We start from the raw sequence: 22,020 nt of genomic DNA, 5'->3' as shown, positions 1-22,020 counted from the left end.
CACCCCCCATCAAAGAACGTGGGTTCTGTGTCTGAGCTTCACCAAAAACACTGGACTCCACACTGTCTATCCCTGACCAGTGTGGGAGGGGGTCAGCATTCTGAGGTCTCCACAGGGCTAAGGAGAGGGAAACTCAACCCCAGGAAGCACAGGGCAGCTCAGCCTGGAAGAGAGCAGCCTCCAGGCCCCTCGGCTGTGTGCCCCATATCTGTAGGGCTGCCCTGGGCAGCCAGCACACAAAGAGGGGGGGCCGCCAGGAGGTGAGGTTTAGCCTCACTTCAGAAAGGGCACGTTCCAGTGGGAGTTTTCAGTGACGGAACTGCCTGTCTATGAAGTAGTGAGTTTCCCATCACAAGAGGGATACAAGGACACTTCAGGGCCACTAAGCTCAAAACTCCTGAATGATGCATGTTCCTCATCTTAAGCAGCCCTCAAACTGGCAGGATGACAAAAGGGAAGGGAAAGGGACAAGGTTAGAATTTAAATGTCTCTAAAGTAGGCAGGGAGGGCTAGACATTAGGAAACAGGGGCTCTAATTCTGGCCATGCTCCCAAGGAGCCGTGTGGCTTTGGGTGAATCATAACACCTCTCTGAACCTTGTCCTCCTTATCTAGAAAAATAAGTAGGTTGGGAAAGAAGGCAACCCTGGGAAAAAGGAGAGGTGAATGGCTGACCAAGACATCTTCCCGGCGTAGCACAGAAGGGGCAAAGGTACAAATGATTCCTTTGCAGAGAACACTAGAGTCAGAGAAAACAATCAACACAGACAACAGAGGACAGTTGAGGGGCCAGCCTTCTGGAGACCCCAGGGTAGCAGAGAGGGGAAAGAAAGGAGGGCTGAAGGCTCCCGGTTCCAAGCTGAGGAGGAAAATCTCACGTGGGCTGAGCACGAGGGAGTGAGGCGCCTCACTGTTCCCAGGTGATACAGCCCTTTAACACTGGCTCCAAACTGTACGCTCTCCTAACCGTGCTCATCAGTCCAGCTACAGATGTACGTGGTTCGTTTATTCCTGCAGCCAGCCTTGGGCTCTCCACCCTGGAGAAAGCCCGGCCGGCGGGCTCCCGGCAGCCACAGCGTGCACGCGGGGACAGGTGGAGCAGATGCCCCCCCTTGCAGTGCCGGGGCCCACGCAGAGCAAGCAGGGATCTGGAAAAGGTGAACGGGCCGCTCTGCCTGCTCCGGGGTGCCCACCCTACCTGCAGGCGTCACCCTCAGCACCACTCTCAGGGATTTCCAGGCACTCGTCATTGTCAATGGCCCACTGCTGTCCGGCCGCACAGCACGTCTCGATCAGATCCTTCGTGGACACTGTGGGTGGCAACACAGGCAGAGTCACCACCCTAGAGGAGGCACCTGGTTCCAAGGTGTCCAGAGTCAGCAGGTGTAGGAGATGCTGCTGGGGCTGTCTGGACCCCCATGCCCGGGCAGGTGACTCACTCACCCCCACCCCCCTGCAGCCGTGCAGGGTGGCTGCTAGCCGTTCCCAGGTACGACCTGCTTCGGAGAGCTGCCTGCGAGCTGAAGTCCACCCCACAGGGGAGGAGGCTGGCAGAACTATGGCCAATCAGTGACTAGTGGGGGTACAAAAACCCAGCCCTGCCTCAAGGGGGACAGTGTGTGGGGCCACTCGCACTCCAGAGCTCCCAGTGGGATCAGGGGCATTGGCTAGCTCTTTCCCTGCCCCCTCCCCAGGCCGATTCTCCAAATGAACCACCACATGCACAAAACCCTCAAGTCAGGCTCTGCTTCTTTTTTTTTTTTTTTAAGATTTTATTTATTTACTTTTGGGGTGGGGGAGAGAGAGAGTGAGCATGAGCAGGGGGAGAGGGGCAGAGGGAGAGGGAGAAGCAGACTCCCCGCTGAGCAGGGAGCCCAACACAGGGCTGAATCCCAGGACCCCAGGATCATGACCTTTAGCTGAAGGCAGCCGCCTGACTGAGCCACCCAGCTGCCCCTCAAGATCTGCTTCTAAGGAACCTGACCTAAGCACCAAGACAGGACAAGGCATAAGAATCAATAGCAACAGCGAGGGAAGTTTAAAACTCATCTAGGAGGGGTGACTGGTTGGCTCAGTGGGCTGAGCATCCAACTCTTGATTTTGGCTCAGGTCATGATCTCAGGGTCATGAGGTCCAGCTGTGCAGGGAGCCTGCTCGAGATTCTCTCTTCCTTCTTTTGCCCCTCCCCCCACACTTGCTCGCTCGCTCTCACTCTCTAAAAAAAAAAATTCTCATCTAGGAAAGTTAGTGGAGAAAATATTTGTGTGGCTGGGAGAGCAGGAGGAGGAAGGGGTAGGGGAATGTCTTAAAACTGAAAGGCACAGACCACAGCTTAAAAAACAGATGAATTTGCCCACCTCAAAATTAAAATTCTCTGTATAACAAAGAACCCCACGGACAAATAGAAGACTGCTGACAGGTTAGGAGACATTTTTGGAATGCCTAGAACTGGCAAAGAATTGCCATTGAGAAAACAGAAAAATCTCCTGAAAATTAACATAAAATACACCCCAAAGTAAAATACCTATTAAACTGGAAAAATCAGAAAGAGTGATACATGCCAGGCACAGATGGGAGCCCTCATGCTCTGGGAGTGGAAGTGGTCACTGGCACAGCCAATCGGGAAGGACATAAGGCATCACGGACACAATTAAGTAGACACATCGCCCTGGACTCAGTGTTTTTGCTCCTGGCTGTGCATTCCAGGGAAGTCCTCACCCAGGCCCATAAAGCAACCACTACAAGGATGCCATACTTTGGTGTCATTTGTGGAAGCGGGTGTTCATCAGTGGAGAAGTGGCTGAATAGAATTTGGGGATGTCCTCCATGGAGGACTCCACAGCTGTCAGAAATAACAGACTAGATGTACACACACAACAACATGAAGCTGGACACACATACACACAGCAAGAGGGAGTGGCACAAAAAAGCACTGGGGGGAAGAGGAAGAAATCAGGTGAGATCTGTTACACAAATTAAAAATACTGCGTTCAAATTCACAACACACATTTTGCACATAAATTAAAAACACACACACATATGCAAATTAAACAGAAGAGAGCAGTTGCCTCTGGTGGGGCAGAGGTTGGTGATGGGGAAAAGGGATAAAAGGGAGTAAATACATAAATAAAACAGGAGAGAGTCTTACAGAGACAATGATGTGTAAGGTGCCAGAAAATGAGTATAATTAACCCAACCATTTGCTTCTGAGGCCTAAAAATAAATGACATGAAAAGATAAAGCACATCTAGGCCAACAGACACATAAAAAGGGGTTCAACATCACTAATTATCAGACAAATGCAAATCAAATCCACAATGAGATATCACCTCACACCTGTCAGAATGGCTACTATAAAAAACACAAGGAACAACAAGTGTTGGGGAGGATGTGGAGAAAAGGGAACCCTTGTGCATGCTGGTGGGAATGCAAACTGGTGCAGCCACTGTGGAAAATAGTATGGAGGTTCCTCTAAAAATTAAAAACAGAAATACCTCATGATCCGGTAATTCCACTACTGGGTATTTACCCAAAGAAAACAAAACACTGATTTGGAAAAGATAACTGCACCCCTCTGTTGATTGCAGCATTATTTATAACAGCCAAGATATGGAAGCAACCAAAATGTACATCTATAGATGAATGGATAAAGAATGTGGCACATGTATACAATGGAATATTATTCGGCCCTAAAAAAGAATGAGATCTTGCCATCTGCAACAACATGGATGGAGCTAGAGGGTATTATGCTAAATGGAGTAAGTCAGACGAGAAAAACAAATACCATATGATTTCATTTATGTGTGGAATGTAAAAAACAAAACAAAAAAGCAAATTAAAAAAACCCAAAGAAAAGAGCCTCTTAAATACAGAGAACAAGCTGGTGGTTGCCAGAGGGGAGGTGATGGGGGGATGGGCGAAATAATAAAAAGGATTACGAGATACAAACTTCCAGTTATGAAATAAACAGAGATGAAAAGTACAGCTTAGGGAATATAGTCAATAATATTGTAATGACATTATATGATGGCTACATTTATTGTGGTGAGCACTGAACAATGTATAGTATTGTTGAATTGATATCTTCTACCCCTGAAACTGATATAACATTGTATGCTATGATCCTTCAATAAAAAATTTTAAACCAAAAAAAGGTAAAGCTCATCTAGAATACCTATATCCATGCTGGAGGGACAGCAAGGTGTAATGGAATAACTCTGAGCCTGGGTCCACATCTTTGTGCTACCATGTATAGCCATTTCTTCTCTCTAAAGATTTAGTGTCCTTCTCTACTATGAGGACCTTTAGCTGCACAACTGCTGAAGCCTACAAAGACCTCTAAATATCCTTGAGCAGTTCACATAATCTAGCAGAGCTGAGGAACAAATGTGCCAATGGATGTCAGCAGCCTGCAAGGTTCCAGGAAAAGAGTGACAGCTCACTGAGAATCATCAGCTTCATCTGCTGAGTGGGCATTTCAAGTTATTGAACTTTTCTAAGTTTCAAGTCCCCTTCTGTAAAAGAGGGAAAATAAGTTTTCCTAATAACCGGAGGTCTGTACCAGGAGGAATGAAAAGAATTATCTACCAGAAACAAATAGCAAATATCACACTCAGTGGTGAAACATTAGACACTGTCCCACTGAAGTCAGAAATGTGACAAAAATGCCTATTGACACTCTGTTTAGTGTTGTCCTAGAGATACGAGCAGATGCAATAAGGTAAGAAAAAAAAAGAGGCAGTAGAAATATTAGAAACAAAGAGATGAGGGTCATTCTTTGCAGATGTTATATGGTTTCATCTTTCTAGAAAATCCAAAGGAACCAAAACTAACACAGTATTAAAATGAATGCTAAGGAATAATAATACTAATAAATTATACAGTAGCCAAAAACAAAATCAAGATACTCAATTTAGTGCTTTCCTATACAAGAGTAAAAATAGAAAAGGTAATAGAAAAAAATCTCATTCAAAACAGAAACAGACTAGAAATAAATCTATCATAAACATGCTAAATCCACATGAAGAAAAAAAATTGTCTAATAGATATAACAGTATATTTTATTAGAAATATATCCCATGTGTCTGGATGGGAAGATTCAGTACCTTGAAGACATTAATTCTCCTCCATTTAATCTACAACTTCAATGCAATACAAAGTTCCAACATAATTTGTCATGAAATTTGTCAAGCTGATTCTAAAATTCATCCAAAATTGGAAATGTCTAAGAACACCGAAGGAAAATTCTGAAAAGAAAAAGAGCATACTTTAAAGTTCTAATAACTAAAGAGACAAGGAGATCAATGAAATGATAGAATTTAGAAAGAGAACTATGTGCATATGGGAACATCGTATATGATCAAGGCGACATTCAAACTCAATGTAGAAAGGATTGAATATATGATGTTGGGACCGACCTCACACTGCACACAAAAACAAATTCCAAATCTAAAGGCAGTATTAGAGGAAAACCTAAGAAAATAATTTTAGGATAAAGAGAGCTGTTTTCAAAAGTAAAATCCACAAAAAAATGAAACTGGACCCTCACACCTCACACGATATACAAAAATCAACTCAAAATGGATTAAGAACTTAGATGTAAGGCCTGAAACTGTAAACTCCTAGAAGAAAACACAGGGGAAAATATCCTTAACATCAGTCTTGGCAGTGAGTTTTTGGAAGACACCAAAACACAAGCAACAAAAGCAAAAATCAACAAATGGGACTCCATCAAACCAAAAAGCTTCTGTACAGCAAAAGAAACCATCAACAAAATGAAAAGGCAACCTGCAGAATGGGAGAAAATATCTGCAAACCACATGTCTGATAAGGGGTTAATATCCAAAATATATAAGGAACTCATACAATTCAATAGCAAAAAAAAAAAATTAATTTTATTTAAAAATGGGCAAAGGACCAAAATAGACATTTTTCCAAGGACACATAAATGGCCAATAGGTATGTGAAAAGATGCTCAACATCACTCATCACCAGAGAAATGCAAAGCAAAACTTCAATGAGATGTCACCTCACACCTGTTAGGGACGCTAATATTTGACAAGAGATAACAAATATTGGTGGGATGTGGAGAAAAGGGAACCCTGTACACTGTTGGTGGAGGTGTAAATTGATGCAGCCACTCTGGAAAACAGTATGGAAGATCCTCCAAAATTTAAAAATAGAACTAACCATATGGTCCAGCAATTCCACCTCTGGGTATATATCTGAAGGAAATTAAAGCATAGTCTCAAAAAGATACCTGTACCCCCATGTTTACTGCAGCATTATTTGCAGTAGCCAAGACATGGAAGCAACCTAAGTGTCCACGGATGGATGAATGGGTAAAGAAAATGTGGTATATACACACATATATACATATGTATGTATATAAATGTATATGTACATAACGATATGTATGCATATGTACATATAGGTGTGTATATGTATGTATGTGTGTATATATATGTATACATACATACCTACATATATAATGAAATATTATTCAGCCATAGAAAAGGAGATCTTGCCATTTTCAGGAACATGGATGGACCCAGCGGGTATTATGCTAAGTGAACTAAGTCAGCCAGAGAAAGACAAATACTGTAGGATCTGACTTATATGTGGAATCAAAAAAAAAGCCAAACTCAAAGAAAGAGAGTCATTTGGGGGCTGCCAGGGAATAGGGGGGCCCCTCTGGGGAGATGGGGAGATGTTGGGCCAAGGGTACAAGCTTCCATCCAGTTATAAGATGAATAAGTTCTGGTGATCTAATGCACGGGATGGTGACTAGTTACCAATACTGTGTTGTGTGTTTGAAAGTTGCTATGAGAATAGATCTAGACATGTTCTCACCACAAACAACAACAAAAAATGGCAACTCCGTGCCGTGATGGATGTATTACCTAACGTTACTGTAGTAATCAGCTCAGAATACATATGTAGATCAAATCATCACACTGTGTACTTAAATTTACACAGTATTATATGTTGATTATATGTCAATAAAACTGGGGGAAAAAAGAAATAAAATCCACAAGTAAAAAGGAAAACCTTAATACAATAAAAGCATAAAATCCCTGTATGGCAAGTGACAGCTTATCCAACCAGCCCCAGTTACTCTCATCGCATCACTCATTTTTAAGGATCCTCATAGCACTTATCACTATGTGAAACCTTGTTTATTTACGAGTTTCCTTCTTGTCTGTTTCTTTCTCTACAAAGGCACTTGAATCTCTGTGGCCACTGGAAGTGATGCCACCATTCCATGCTTAATCCTTTCTCATTACACTCTGGGCACGTGGGAGTCATGTCTCACTTGAATACTTCTGGTGCTGGGGAGCTCACTCCACCTAGGCAGCTTATCCCTTCTCTGCATAGCTCAAGTTCACATCGTTCTTTTACTGGACTGAACTCTTACTCCCTAAGCCTTCTCCAAGATTGCCTTACTGAGATCAGGATATTGCAGTTGATCCCTGGGTCTTAGCCAGGTGACTTGAGATGGGTGCCCTATTGAAATAACTGTAACAGCTGAAAGGAAGTGTGGGTTAGTGCCAGGCTCGGGTCCAAGCACTTTCATTCTTACAGTTATGATGAGTGAGTACTCTTGTCTCCCCACTTTACAGATCAGGTGGTGAGTTAGAAGTCCCAAGCCTCAGTTTCCCCTCTTCTCTTCCCCTCTCCAGGCCTCAGCTTCCCCACATTCGTGGCATGGGTGACTTGATATAGCTGATCCTGAAGGCCCTGTCTGAAAATCTGACCAGCACCATCCTGAGAGGGGGTTCTGCTTCCCTGTGGATTGAATGGTGTTCTCCTCCTGCCCCCTCCTTGATCAGAAGCCAGGTTTCAGCCTGTGTTTGGCAGACTTCCCACCATTCTCCCCTGGCCTTTCCCACCCTGACTTCCCTCTGTTTCAGACAAAGGAACTCAGAGGCCGTGAACCCATACGCTGGGAGGGTCACCCACTTGGAACAGGAGGGGGCCAAGCCTGGCACTGCTTGGCACTGTCCAAGACGCAGGAGGTAGAGCCAGGCAAAGCCCCACAAGATGTATACCTCCATCTCCTCATCCAAAAGACATCCCCTCCACTCCCCACCCCCATGCTTCAAGGCTCAGCCCAGAGGCCCTCTCCTCCAGGTCTCCTTCCTTGACCACCCCCTCTGAGGTCCCCAGCCTGTCTTTCTCTCTGGTTCTTTTTAAGTTCCCAGGCACCACCATTTAGATTTCCAGGCCTAGGATTCTTCCTTTCTCTGTCTCCACCCCGGCCCTGGCTGATCTCATCCAGCTCTGAGCTTCAAGTGCCTGCTCCACCTCGACCCCTCCCACACATGTGTCTCCAGCCATAGTTTCGTGCGCGCGCGTGCACACACACACACACACACACAGCTGGCTAAGGAACCACCACCAGTGCTCCCTGGTGCTCCCACCACCAGAATCTGTTCAGCAACCGATTTCCCTCAAACCACCTCTCCCCAAGGTCTCCCCTGCATCCGTGAAGGGCCCCAGCAACCTCAGGACCCTCCTGCACCAATTCCTCATTCCTCACCTCCCTCCATCACTCAGCGGGCCATCTCCAAAGTGCATTCCAGTCTACCCACCTGGCCTCTCACTCCACCCACACCTCTTGATCCGACAGGGTCCCTGTTCCCACAGGTGTCCTCCTCCAGGCCATCTTCCCGAGGGTGTCAGAATGAGTCACAAATATAAATCAGATTGTGTCTGTCCTTGGCCTACGGGCCCAACAGTCCCCCTTTCTTTACAAAGACTTGTTGACTGCCTCACCCTCATCTCCTTTCTGTGACCCTCTTTCTCACTCATTCTCTCCACTCCTTGAACTCCCTAGGCTCATTCCTGCCCAGGTCCTTTGCATGTACTCTGCTTTCTGCCTGGAATCCTCTGCTCTTTTCCTGTGCCCTGCCCCACCCCCACTGTCTACACAGCTGTCTCTTCTTCTTCAGGGCTCTCACCTCCTCAGAGAGGAGCTCCCTGACTTCCGTAACTAAACTAACCTCTATGCCAACCCTCATCACACCACCCTACTTCCCTGGCCTTCCCCGGTCGCAATCAGCTCAGGGAACCTGTGGTCCACAGACCCCTCCTGGAAGGCCACTGCCCTCCAGGATGAAGCACCCCTCCCTGGTGGGGCAATCACAGCCCAGAGTCACGTCCAGCTCTCACCCTCTACCCTAGCCCCACATGCTTCTCCTTGCCACTCTATCTTTGTACATGCTGGTCCAGGTTGGGAACATCTTTCTCTGTGTTGTCCAACTAACCATCCCTAACCAGCCAATCCACATGTGACTCCCTGCCTCTCCATCTGCTGAGCTCCCACTGGCACCCACCTCCAACCCAGGGGAGGGGGGGGGGTGGGCAACAGCCCCCTCCTCTGGCTTCATTCACATCAGCACTTGGTAGATACTTGCACTGTGATGTCACTGTCAGGGGACATGTTTGTCTCTACCACCAGACTGAGAGGGTCTCGGAAGCCAAGAATGGGTCTGAGTCCTCTCAAGGCTCCCAGGGCCCGGGGCTGAATTGAGCATCCCAGGCCCTCAGTGTATACCATCTCATGGAAAACTTACATCAACAACATGAGGTTGGATGATTATCTTGATTTTCCAGATGTGTAAATAGAGTTTAAGATACACAGCCCAGTGCACAGGCTTAGGAAAATGCGGGAGAAGAACGCAAGTGTGGCCTGTCCACCTGGCCCAGACCACCTTTCTGCTGCGGTCTCCAGCGGGGGGGCAGAGGGGTGCCTGGACGCATCTCTACCATCGTGAGCACGGGCTAGGGGACATGGGCAAGTCACTCATCCTCTGAGCCTCAATTTCCTTGCCTGTAAAATGGGCAAATAACCTCTCTCCGCAACACTTCACAGAGTGGGGAGGTGAGAAAATTCAATGCCTGGCAAACAACAGGTAACCAATACCTCTCCGGCCCTGGCACACAGGTGTTTGGTGACTACTCACCAAATAATTAATTAAAGAACAAGGGGACAGACCAATAAATGGGTGGATTGAACAATAGCTCCAGCAGAGGAAGCTGTCGGGGTTTTCAGCAATCCCTCCCCATCTTCTCTGTTCTCCTCCGGGCTTTCGCAGACTCCCCCACTTCTGGCCACTTTGCCACCTTGCCTGAGCTCTGGCCCAGAGGGCGTGTGGTGTCCCTCGCCTGCTAGTTATCTGCAAGCACTGTGGATGGAACGGGAGGACATCTCCTGATATGACAGCTGCAGCCATGGCCCTCTCTCTGGTCTCCAGTGACATGGGCCAGCACCACATCATCCTGGCTTCCGAACGCTCTGCCAACCGCCTGCCTCACAGGCCCTGGCAGGAAGCCCGCCTCCCACATCCCTGAGTAGCAGAGGGAGAACAGACCCACGCTGGGAAACAATTAACTTCGTCTAGTAAAGCCAATGATGCAGTGATCTCATTTTCAAGTACACACCCAGGAGAAACAGGTGCCCGTGGTCTCCACCCAGAGACCCACAAACAGAAGCCCCAAACTGCAAACAACCCAAGCACCCCTCGATGAGAAAGGGTGAATAAGCCATGGCAGGACCACACGTTGTGCACAAATTCATTACAACCACACACAACAACATGGATGAATCACAGTAATGATCTTGGGGGAAGAAGCAAGTTACAGAAGAATACTGCAGATCGCCTTTTATATGAAGTTCAAAAACGGGAAAAAGCAAAACGACTGTACAGCTCTAAAGAAAAGGAAGGAACACATGCGCACAGAAGTCAGGATGGTGGGAACTGTGGAGTGGGAGGGGGTCAGGGCAGGTGGGCCACAGCCTCTGTCCCCACAGCTGGTACCTCCAATGGGTGCCCACTTTAAGTGCTCCTTTAATTGTCATGTAAGTCCCATACGTGCTTCTATTCACAAACACTTCACAACGATAACATCACTGCAAAAGGTACTACGATTAGAAAATTCTAAGACTCAGACTAAAGACTAAGAGTATTTCCAATTGTGACCCACAGAGTGACTTTATGCCAGGCACAAAAGGACACGGATATGATTCTCCTTATATAGGGTACCTAGAATAGGCCAATTTAGAGAGACAGAAAGTAGCATAGAGGTTACCAGAGGCTGGGGGAAGGAGGATGGGGAGTCAGCACTGGATGGGCACAGGATTTCAGTTTAGGAAGATGAAAAATTTCTGGAGATGGGGCGCCTGGTTGGCTCAGTTGGTTAAGCATGTGCCTTCAGCTCAGGTTATGATCTCAGTGTCCTGGGATCGAGCCCCACGTCAGACTTCCTGCTCAGTGGGGAGTCTGCTTCTCCCTCTGCTGCCCACCACCCTCCCCCGCCCCCGCTTGGGCTCTTTGACTCTTGCTCTCTCTCAAATAAATAAAACCTTAAAAAAAAAGTTCTGGAGATGGATGAAGTATACTTGTACAATGTGAATGTACTACATCTTATTGACTTAAAATTCGTTAAACTGGCCAATGTTATGTTACGTGTATCTTACTGCAATAAAAAGAAAATGATGCATTGCAGTGTAAAAAAAAAAATGTGACCCAGCACTTACCCCATCCAGAAATCTAACCTGCTGACAGACTCCCCTCCCCCATGAGCATAAACATGTATGACAGGGATGCTTGCTACCCCTGAATTTGTGAGAGCAAAGGTCAGAAACAACTAAAATCTCATCAGTAGGGTGGTGATTAAATAAATGATGTTATATCTGTCCACTCTTACGCAGATGTTAAAAAGAGTTAGGCAGATCTTCCTGCACTTATATGGTATGATTTCTGACTGTACTATGAAGAATTAAGAACAGGGGTGTCTGAGTGGCTCAGTCGGTTAAGTGTCTGCCTTCGGCTCAGATCATGATCCTGGAGTCCCAGGATCAAGTCCCACATCGGGCTCCCTGCTCAGCGGGGAGCCTGCTTGTCCCTCTGCCTGCCATTCCCCAGCTTGTGCTCTCTCTTTCTCTGTTTCTCTGACAAAATAAATAAAATCTAAAAAAAAAATAAGTTATGCCTTATCATTTTAAAGGGATACACAGACATACATGGACTATTTCTGGAAGAACAGCCAAGACAGTGGTAACAGTGGTTGGCTCAGGGCAGGACCTGACCGTGGGAGGGAGGAAGCACACTGACATTTCACTGTTTGCCCCTTTTGTATTTTTTGTGTGTTTCTTTTCGTGTGCAGGTATTGCCCATTCAAGAGGTATTCTGTTATAAAAAGATTCTGAGATCCTGGAGATTGTAACTGCCTTTGATCACAGAACAATGGGTGCCCTGAACAATCTGGCTCAGAGGTCACAACCCCTCTGGACAGTGCCCTCTCCCAGACATTAAAGTCCTAAAGAATGGTGGCTTTGGAAATACTGCAGAAAAACGCGTGCACCTGGCAGGAGGGTGATGAGCAGGCCATCTCTGCCAGCGCCCTGTTTGGACAGGATGTTTGAGGGGCCTGAGCAAACAGCCCAGCATTGCAGCTCTCTGCTCAGGGCAGGCTGGTATGCTTGGGGGCGGGGAACGGGTACCTGCAGGCCCTGGGAGCGCCTGGGATCCTCTTACACGGACTGTAAAGTGGACAAACAAGAAGGGTTCCTGAGCTCTGTCTTCCTGCACCAGGATCACACACACAATGGCGACAAACAACCTGGGCTGAGCCCACCCACCAGGGCCCACCCAACTCAGGCTCTTAGAGTTGCCCTCCCCTCCCCCCTTCCCTGCCCCAGAAGGGCAGTCCCCAGCCTCCATTGCTCTTTCCAGCACCTCCCATCACCTGGCTTCCTTGTGTGGCGGGGTTTACTTCCTGCCCACCCTTGCCCAAGTCCGAGGCTGCAGGCTAGAGGCTGGGTCTCTGCCCTGGCCGAGCCACCTGTGGGGCGCCATCTTGCACCCACTGCATCTCCCCTCCAGCTCCAGAAAGAGGCCCCTGTGCACATCCCCAATTTACAGATGAGCAGGCGGCAGCCCAGAGAGGCACCGCTTGCCCTGGACCACATGCCCAGCCAGGGGCAGCCGCAGGGGCCCACAGCAGCTGTGCACTCCAGAGTGCAGGCTCCTGAGCAGAGCACCCAAGCAAGCAAAGGAGAGGGTGAGGGAGGAGGGAGGCAGGGGGAGTTCAAGTTCCTCTGTAGCAGCTACTCCAAGGGAAGCAGGCCCCCCACTCCTCAGGCTCCTTTCCCATTCTCACCATGGGCAGAAAAGCCCCTTGATTCCTGACAAAGCCAACAAGGCAGTGGGGGGAAGATGGCCTTTGCAACACCTGGTACAGGGTGAGCTGAATATGTATTTGAAAAAAAGAATGAATTTTGATTCCTACTCGCACCACCTAAAGAAACAAATCTAAATATGATCAAATGTGAAAGGTGAAACACATTAAAATGTCGAGAACATAAGAAAATATCTTCATGACTCTGGGGTAGACAAAGATTTCTGTAAAAGGACACAAAATCTACTAACGTGAAAGTAAAGATCAATAAACTGCATTTCATTAAAATTAGGGATTTGTGTTCCTCAGAAGACAGCATTTGCAACGTACTCATCACATACCATCATGAAGAAAGTGGAAAGATGTCTTTATTTTTTAGAGTTGCACCAAACATATAAGCGTGAAGACTGAAATATTTCCATCACACGTACACACGTGTGCGTGCGCACACACATACTACATCTCAAACGAGAAAGAAGAGCAAGACCTGAACAATTATGGGACTGAGACTTCTTCCCTGAGCCCCCTCCCCTTACAGCAGGCCCACCGAGGGTCCATCCTGGCTGCCTGGTATGGGCTGGGTTCCAAGTGGAATCCTGGGATGTCAGCGTGTTGTGGCTGGTGGAGCCACAGATATGGGGACTCTATGGTGGGCTTTGTCGATGTGAAGGGGTGCGAGGCCCCAGGCACGTGGAAGCAGCATGGTCGTTGGGAAGCTTTGGGGGTGGAAGGTGAGCAGTAGGAAGACCCGTGCAATAGGAGGGCCCTACCCTCTACGGCTTTCCAGGGAGCCAGTGGTGGGATGGGGTGTGTGCCTGTCATCTGCATTTTAACTGGCCATTTCTGCTTAGAATTTTCCAGTTGATGAGAAGTTGACTTCATGCAAAAAGAGAAAAGTAGTCGGCACAAAATGGGCTCCCCTGATCAAGAACAGTGCAAAAACTCTTGACAAGCTCAGCTCTGTTCAGAGGGAATGTGTGGAACTGGCATCATTTTTAGAAGAAGCCACCCTAGAAAGAGCCACCAGACGTACAGAACCTGGAGGCAAACTCTGAAAAGCTGAACGGGACCAGCCCCAGGTTCTGAGAAAATAACCTTCCCTGAACGAGGACAGGACAAAGATCCAAACGCTGGGACGCAAGAGTGGGCGGCTCACATTCTAAGAATGAACCAGTCCCTGGAAGATCGCTCCAGAACTAGAACATGGCCAACAGCTTTCTAAAACAGTGCACGTGACCAAGGGCATATGCCCATTAGGATCCCTCACCAATGCGTGTCCTCCATACAAAAAGAGTGAAACCTTAGACAAGTCCCTTGGCCCGTCTGGTCCCACATCCAGGCTTCAGGGGTCATGTGGTGACAGATAGGGAATCATGAGCCTTTCTTTGGGAGGAGACCTCTCCCAGCCCCCACCCCCACTGCAGCCTTCCGGTATCACTCCAGAACTTCACCCAAGACACCTTGGGACATGCTCTGTTCCTCCTCAAAAAGAACTGTGAATTGTAGCTCCTTCAGGACGAGTTGAAGAAATTTGCTGCTACCTATGAGACTGTACTTCTGCTCAGAGGAGTGTCATGGAATTCCAGTTCTCAGGATAATATTTTGTTTTATACATGAATCTTCTCAACGACTTAATTCTACTTCCCTGGTCTTTCTGGATAGTTCAATTTAATTACCAGTCCATCATACATACATACAGTTTAGTAAGAGAAGATGTTTAACTATAAGGCAGTTTTGGTTTCCCCAGGCCAGTTTTTTTCTATAAGAGAAATGTAAACATTTATTTTTACCTTAATAAATAGGGATTGGTTAAAGAACTACAGAAATTAAAATACCACATAAAAAACTGGGCAAGGTTTTTTTCTCTTCTTTGAGGCAAACAGGAAGCAGGGCACCAGCAAGATTTCCGGCAAAGCCTCAGGTGGCGGTGCTGACACAGAGGTCCAGCCGGGGAAAGAGGCAGAGGCAGTCCCCTTGCCCGGGGATGGGTCGCCAGATGAGGCGGAGGGGCCGCAAGTCTGTGACCTCAGGCTCCCAGCATTCTCAAGGGGGATACCACAGGGCCAGGCTGGGGCCCTTCCAAAGCCAAATTCCCAGTGACTTTACCCAGCAACTTTGTATTTCTCTTAAGTGACATGGGACTGCAGCCCCACCAGGCCCGACCCCAACTAGACCTTTACCAGATCTCTCTCCCAACCCCCAAGTACCTCCATCCTTTGTCACTGCGGCCTGCAGAGTGACTCAATATTCAGGGGAGCAATGAGCACCATCCCGGTGGCCCAGGAGAGGTGGGCTGACACCGACACTCCACACTAGCCAGAGAACCCAACCCAGAACCCTGCTCTCCTTCCACTGCCCGAGAAACCTCAGACAAGTCCCTTGGCCCGTCTGGTCCCACATCCAGGCTTCGGGGGTCATGTGGTGACAGATAGGGAATCATGAGCCTTTCTTTGGGCACTTACCCACCTGCTGCCCACCTGCCAAGTGGGGCAAACTCAATGGGGAAGAAAGAGAAACCCAGCCATCCTCTGATCAGGTTTCTACCTCTGGCCCAGACCTCTGCCCAGCACTCCAGATTCGCATGCCCACTGTCAAGGCTGTCTCTACCTGAGTGTCAGCAACTGGCACCAACCCTCCAGAAAGAGACTGTGAGTAGCCCTCGCCCACATACTTGAGGTCACCCATCTCAGGAAGAGCATCCCCCAAACCAAGCCTGGGAGGTGTGGCATCCTGGAGAGATCCTGATCCTTCCCCAGCCACATCTACATGGTCATCATCCACCAATCCTGCTCCTGTCCCCATCTGTCCCAGATCTGCGTCCCACCCTGCTCTTCACTGACAGAGGCTGACCTGGAGGGGCTGCAGCACGGATCCCCAAGAAGGCATGGCCCCCTTGACCGAAGACCATAGCACTTTCAGAACCTCAGCTCTTGCCAGGTTCCCCTTCAGGCCCAGAAGTGACACCTTCCACGGCTGCCAGCCCAGGTGCCGCACCATGCCCTGCAGGTCCCCAACCCTGTGCTCACCTGTGCACGTGGCCTCTTCACGACACTCTCTTCAGTCGCCCTTGGAATGTGCCACCTGTTCCCTGTGCTTTGACTCCACTGGGCAGGGAGGTCTGGGAGGAAAGCGCACTGGGCTGGGAGTCAGGACTTTGGGGCCCATCCTCTGAGCTCACGGAGTCTTTGGCCAGCCCCTCATCCACCTCTGGGCCTCTGTGTTCTACTTGTGTAATTAGGGGTGGGAAGGGGTAGGGAGACTAAATTGTGGCAGCAAACTGGTACTCACTGCATACTTTACTGGTGCTTTAATATATTTGAATTAGTTGCCAACACTTACAAATCGGGAGCTTTCATAGAAAATTCCATATCCCTGGCTTCTTTTAGAAAACACAAAGTTATAGGCCACGCTGGGCCTCCCCTGCCCCAGGGAAACAATCAAAGCTGGGGAGCAGCTGCCCCAGCATTCCAGGCGCCTTCCTGGTCCCACGGTCCCCATGGCCCCTGTGGGTCCCCATCGGCCAGTGGCTCTTATCCTCCAGCCGCCCCACCTCCAGCGTCTGGCTTTGCTTCCCCATCCTGTGCATTCCAAAGGTCTGCTCATTACAGCAGGTAATCACCGCAGGCTGGGGGTGTGGGGGAGTGCTCTCCTTTCTGGTTTCCGCTGGCTCCCTGGTTCAGAGTATGTGGCCCATAAGCATGTCGGGAGTGAGTGGTGCAGATGAGAGGGTGGGGGCTGCAAACGAAACAAGACGGCTTCTCTCACTCTCCCCCACCACCAATGCCAACACCCTCTCAGGTGCTGGGAGCTCTCTGTGCCCAGGCAGATGGCTCCCTGCAGCCAGATTCTTCAGCCTTCTCCACCCTCCCCCTGTGGATCCCAGAGAAACCCAGAATCCCAAACTCTGTGTCTGGGAGGGAGCCTGGGGCTGAGGGCACATGCAGAGCTTGGGGCCTGCTGACCCCACCCTGGGCCCTATGTGCCCCTTGTGGGTCTGTGACATGGGGCAGTGCTGGAGCCCTTGACGGCTGGCAGTGGGATCTACATACTCGTGCCAGGCAACTGGGCAAAGCCAGGGAGGTGGTCAGGGCAAAGGGCCGAGAGTCAGTGGTCGGCACATGGCTGCTTGCTTCATTGCCCTCAGTGACCTTGGACAATTCACTTAACTTCCCTCTACCTCAGTAACCTCACCTCTAGTGACGGGGGTGTCACAAGGTGTAACACACCAATACACGTCCAGTGACCAGCTCAGCACCTGCCCTGTAACGACTGCTCCCCCACGCAGGCCAGCCCTGTGAGGGTGAAGGAGAAGACCACGTGCAGACCCAAGGAGGGCATCCCCCTCCCCATTTCTGGGATGTCAGCCTCCCCGTCAGGCTGTGCCACTGAAGGGAAGACCTCAGGACCGGGTGTCTGCTGACTCAGTTGGCAGGTGCTGGAACAGAAGTGGAGAGCAAGAATGGAAGAGCCAGGGAGGACCATTGCACTGCAGATCGGGAGGCCGTGGAGAGTGACAGCGCCATGGTGGGGCGCAGGAAGTGAATACCCCCCACCCAACCCCACTAGGCCTGGCCCCTCTGCTTTTTCACCAGCGGGGACAACTCCTGGCCACGAGAAAAGACACACATCTGTTCACTGAAGCACAAACGCAAGCCCATAGCCCCAGACCCCAGAGTGCACTGGCCCTCTGACGCGGGAAGGACAGGAACTCAGTCCCCCGCAGCTGCTCTGTGCTGGCTGACTTTCCTCCTGCTACTCCTCTCCATAACCCTGCGGTGGTAAGATCACTCTCCCATCTTACAGATGCAGACACTGAGGCTCAGTGAGTCAACTGCCTGAAGTCACACAGCCATGGCGGCAGGGGCAAGATTCAAACCCAAGGATTCACCCTCTGAGGACCAAGCTGGCTCGTCCCCAGCACCACTGGCTCCAAGCTCATTTTCCCAGTATGGAGACCCTGGAGTGGATAAGGAGGGCCACGTAGAACCCCAGCCCACACAATGCTGACCTCGGTCTACAGACGTCTCCCCTGCAAGGCCCCAGATGCTGCAGGACAAAGGACACAGAGGCCACACAAACTCCTGGCCGGGCTTAGAGGAGGTGGTGGCAGGCAGATGATGCTGACACTGCTCTCAGGAGAGCCCTGAGCACAGACCTCTCAGCTCCAGTTCACAGGGGCACCCAGGATCCTGGAAGGCTCAGGGTACAGGAGGCCAAAGGGCTTGGTTCAGCCTCCGGACAGCCACATCTGCTGTCTCAGGCTCAGCGTATAAACAGGAAGCAGCCCAGAGTGCAAAGGCCATTGCCTTCCCGACAGAGACCCGAGGCCTGGAATCAGTCCCCAGGACTCCAGCTGTGAGTAGAGCCCTGCTAGGAGACAGACCCCAGCACCTGGTGCCCAACACCAGCCTTCTTCCAACTGAGAACACAGCTATAGAAGGGAGCCCTCAGAAAGCCCATTCTACAACAAGAAAACTGAGGCCCAGGCAATAAGGCAATTTGCCTAAGATTACATAGCTAGCGAGGGGCAGAGCCAGCTCAAACCTGGGGAGCTCTGTACCAGGCCTACCAAAGGAGGCAAGCAGAAAATCCAGACATGCCTTAAGCATCCACGGACCCAGGTTCACACCTGGGCTCACCACTTACTTGCTGCCGGGCCATGGGCCAGGCAAGCACTTCCCCCCTGGTGGGAAGGGACTCACTGTAAAGTCATTTGGGGCCTACGTGAAATGAGGTCCATGGAGCACCCGGCCCAGGGCCTGGGGCAGACTCAGCCCCAATTCTCCTCCCTTCCTCTCTGTTTACCCTTCACAGCAACTCCCAGCAAGAGGAGCCTCTGAACCTGGGCTGGCCTCCTGACTGGCTGGCCACAAAATGGGGCAATAGAAAGGGTTCTACTAGCTCTGAACCTAGGCCCAAGAACCCTGCGTGCTTCTCATCTTCCCCCTGGAGCCCCATTTCCAGGTCGAGACCAAGCCAAGGCTACCCAGCTTGAGGGGGTCAGAGAGACAAGCCATCCTGGCAGAGGCCGCCCCACACACACCCGCCAGCCCCAGCGGAGCCGCCAGCCAACCGCAGACACTCACAGGCATGAGCCCAGCTGCCATCAGCCACTCCTGGGCAGCAGAGCCTGGCTGCCCCGTGCACTTGGCAGCGACAATGCAAGTTTACTGTGTGGTGGCTTGCTGCTCCTGTTACCATGGCCATAGGTCATTCATGCCATGACCAAGGTGTGTTCCCAGCACAAGGACTGGCATGGGTTTGGCAAGAGTGCCAGAAAGACCAGGTGGCAGCCCCACGCAGCGTTGGTGGGAGCGTGGCCAGACTTGCTGAGGACCCCTTGGCCAAAGCGGAGATGGGGAGAGCAAAACACACGTGTTAACTAGAACCACTCCGAGACACCATCTTCCACCTCCCAGGCTGGCCACACTGAGAACATTTTCTAGAACCCTGCTTCATTTTCTCCCTAGCGTCTAGCACCATCGCACACAGACTTTACATATTCATGGGATTGACTGTGGGCTTCCCAAGCCCGCCAGGGTGGAAGCTCCATGAGGGATAGGAATTCCATCCGTTTTGATTACGATGCTGTGTCCCCAGCACCTAGAGCAATGCAATAAATGCTTGTCAGATATACAAATGGGGCAAATCCATTCTCATATATTACTGGTGTGAGCAAAAATCTGGCCCAGCTTTCAAAGGAGGACAAGCTGCCATCTGCCGAGGTGATAAACATGCATATCCTGCGTCTCCTAACACCGAGCCCACAGGAGCCGGCATCTCCCGAAAGAAACGTGTGCCCGTGATCATCAAAAGATTGGTTCGAGCAGGTGCACAGAAATATGCTTCCTAATGGTCCCAGACTTTAGACAACCCCAGCACCCCTTGACAGGAGAATGAACAACCAAACTGGGGTTCATCCATACAATGGAGCACCTCTCAGCGATCAAAAGGACCAACTACAGCGCATGTAACATGGCCAATGTCAGAAACGCTGTGCTGAGCAATAGAAGCCAGAGACAAAAGAGAGCAGACTCTCTGGTTCCATTTAGAAAAGTCTGAGCAGAAAACGAACATCTGCCGCTAGAAGTCAGGGCAGTGGTGGTTCTCCAGGACAGGCACCGAGGGGGTGACCTGGCTTGTCTCATGATGTTTCATGATCTGAGCACATATCACATGGGTGTGTTCCATCTGTGAAAATATATTATTGAGTTGTGTGCTTCTGATAGCTTCTATTGATTATGCTTCAATAATAAGTTCACAAAAAATATAAAGAAATGCACATGCATACTGGCCCAGCCTCCGCACCAGGGCACAGCATAAAGATATTCACTAGAACACTGCTTTTTAATGGCAAAAGGCTGGAAACAACCTGAACATCTGTCAGTAGGGACCAGAAAGTAAAGCTGGAACACATGGACAGTGACATACTGACTGGTAAGGGAACTCTTCACGTAAAGACAAGGAAGAATCCCAAGATATGTTGTCAGAGAAAAAAAGCACAGGGCAGAATGGTGTGCATAATATGCTAGTATTTGTGGACTGACCAATGGTTCTCAAGTGTGGTCCTAGGCCCTGGAGTGTCCCTGCAGCCTTTCCAGGCTTCCATGAGATCAGCATTATTTTCATAACAACACGACAACATCAGTTGCCTTCTTCACGCCTTTTCTCCCTCGAGTATATGGCGGAGTCTTCCAGAGACAACATGACATTGTGATGATGTCATCACTTGAATGGCTAATGGAATGTGTGCTTGTGTGTTCTGTGTATTCTAGAATTTTCTAAAGTAAGCTCATGAAAAGATGATCAACACCACGAGTCATCAGAAAAATGCACATCAAAACCACAGTCAGATACCACTTCACAGCCACTAGGACAGCTATACTCAAAAAGACACGACAGTAAGGGGCACCTGGGTGGCTCAGTCTGTTAAGCATCCGACTTGATTTGGGCTCAGGTCATGATCTCAGGGTCATGAGATCAAGCCCGGCATCGGGCTCTGTGCTGGAGCTCTAAGCATGGAGGCTGCTTATGATTCTCTCCCTCCCTCTCCCTCTGCCCCTCCCCACCCCCTAGAAAAGAAAAGAAAAATGCAGACAGTGTTGGCGAGGATGTGGAAAAGTTGGAACCCTCGTGCACTGTTGGTGGGAATGAAAAATGATGCAGCTGCTGTGGAAAACATTCTGGCAGCTCCTCTGATGATTAAATATACAGTCACCATATGACCCAGCCATTCTACCCCTGGGTATATTACCAAGAGAAATAGAAACATCTGTCCACACAAAAGTACATACACAAATATCAATAGCAGCAGTACTCATAATGGCTAAAAGATGGAAACACAATGTCCGTCGATGGATGAATGGATAAAAAACATAGTACATCCACACCATGGAATGTTACTCGGTCATAAAAAGGAACAAAGTAGTGACGCATGCTGCAATTTGGATGAACCTTGAATGCATTATGCTAAGTGACAGAAGACAGTCCCCGAAGACCACATATTGCATTACTCCACGTCCAGGAATGTCCAGAATATGCAAATACATGGAGACAGCAAGGAGCTTGGTGGTTGCTGGGGGCTGGGAGGAGGAGGAAAGGGGAAGTGGCTGCTACTGGGTGTGGGGTTTCTTTTGGGAGTGATGAAAATGTTCTAAAATTGGAGCCTAATGATGTCTGCACAACTCTGATAAAAGCTACTGAATTATACACTTAAAAGGGGGGGCTTTATGGTGCATGACCGCATCTCAATAAAGCTGGAAAGAAAGAAAAGAAAAGAAAAGAAAAGAAAAGAAAGAAAGAAAGAAAGAAAGAAAGAAAGAAAGAAAGAAAGAAA

At 49.3% G+C, this 22,020-nt stretch overlaps 1 protein-coding gene across 3 annotated transcripts in view; it reads right to left on the bottom strand.

Moving 5' to 3' along the window:
* FBLN2 (fibulin 2) overlaps positions 1 to 22,020 on the bottom strand; it is an 85,114-nt gene that overhangs the window by 27,496 nt on the left and 35,598 nt on the right. For all 3 annotated transcript variants that reach the window (XM_034998428.1, XM_034998431.1, XM_034998429.1), the window contains one exon: positions 1,198 to 1,309. In XM_034998428.1, coding sequence (XP_034854319.1) covers positions 1,198 to 1,309 — 112 coding nt within the window. The remainder of the gene's footprint in view (positions 1 to 1,197; positions 1,310 to 22,020) is intronic.

This window comes from Mirounga leonina, unplaced genomic scaffold (assembly GCF_011800145.1).
Source record: "Mirounga leonina isolate KUSES-001 unplaced genomic scaffold, KU_Mleo_1.0 Mir_94, whole genome shotgun sequence".
In the NCBI taxonomy this organism is placed as follows: Eukaryota; Metazoa; Chordata; class Mammalia; order Carnivora; family Phocidae; genus Mirounga; species Mirounga leonina.
Note: the sequence above shows the minus strand (reverse complement) of the source record. Positions and strands in the feature narration are given on the sequence as shown.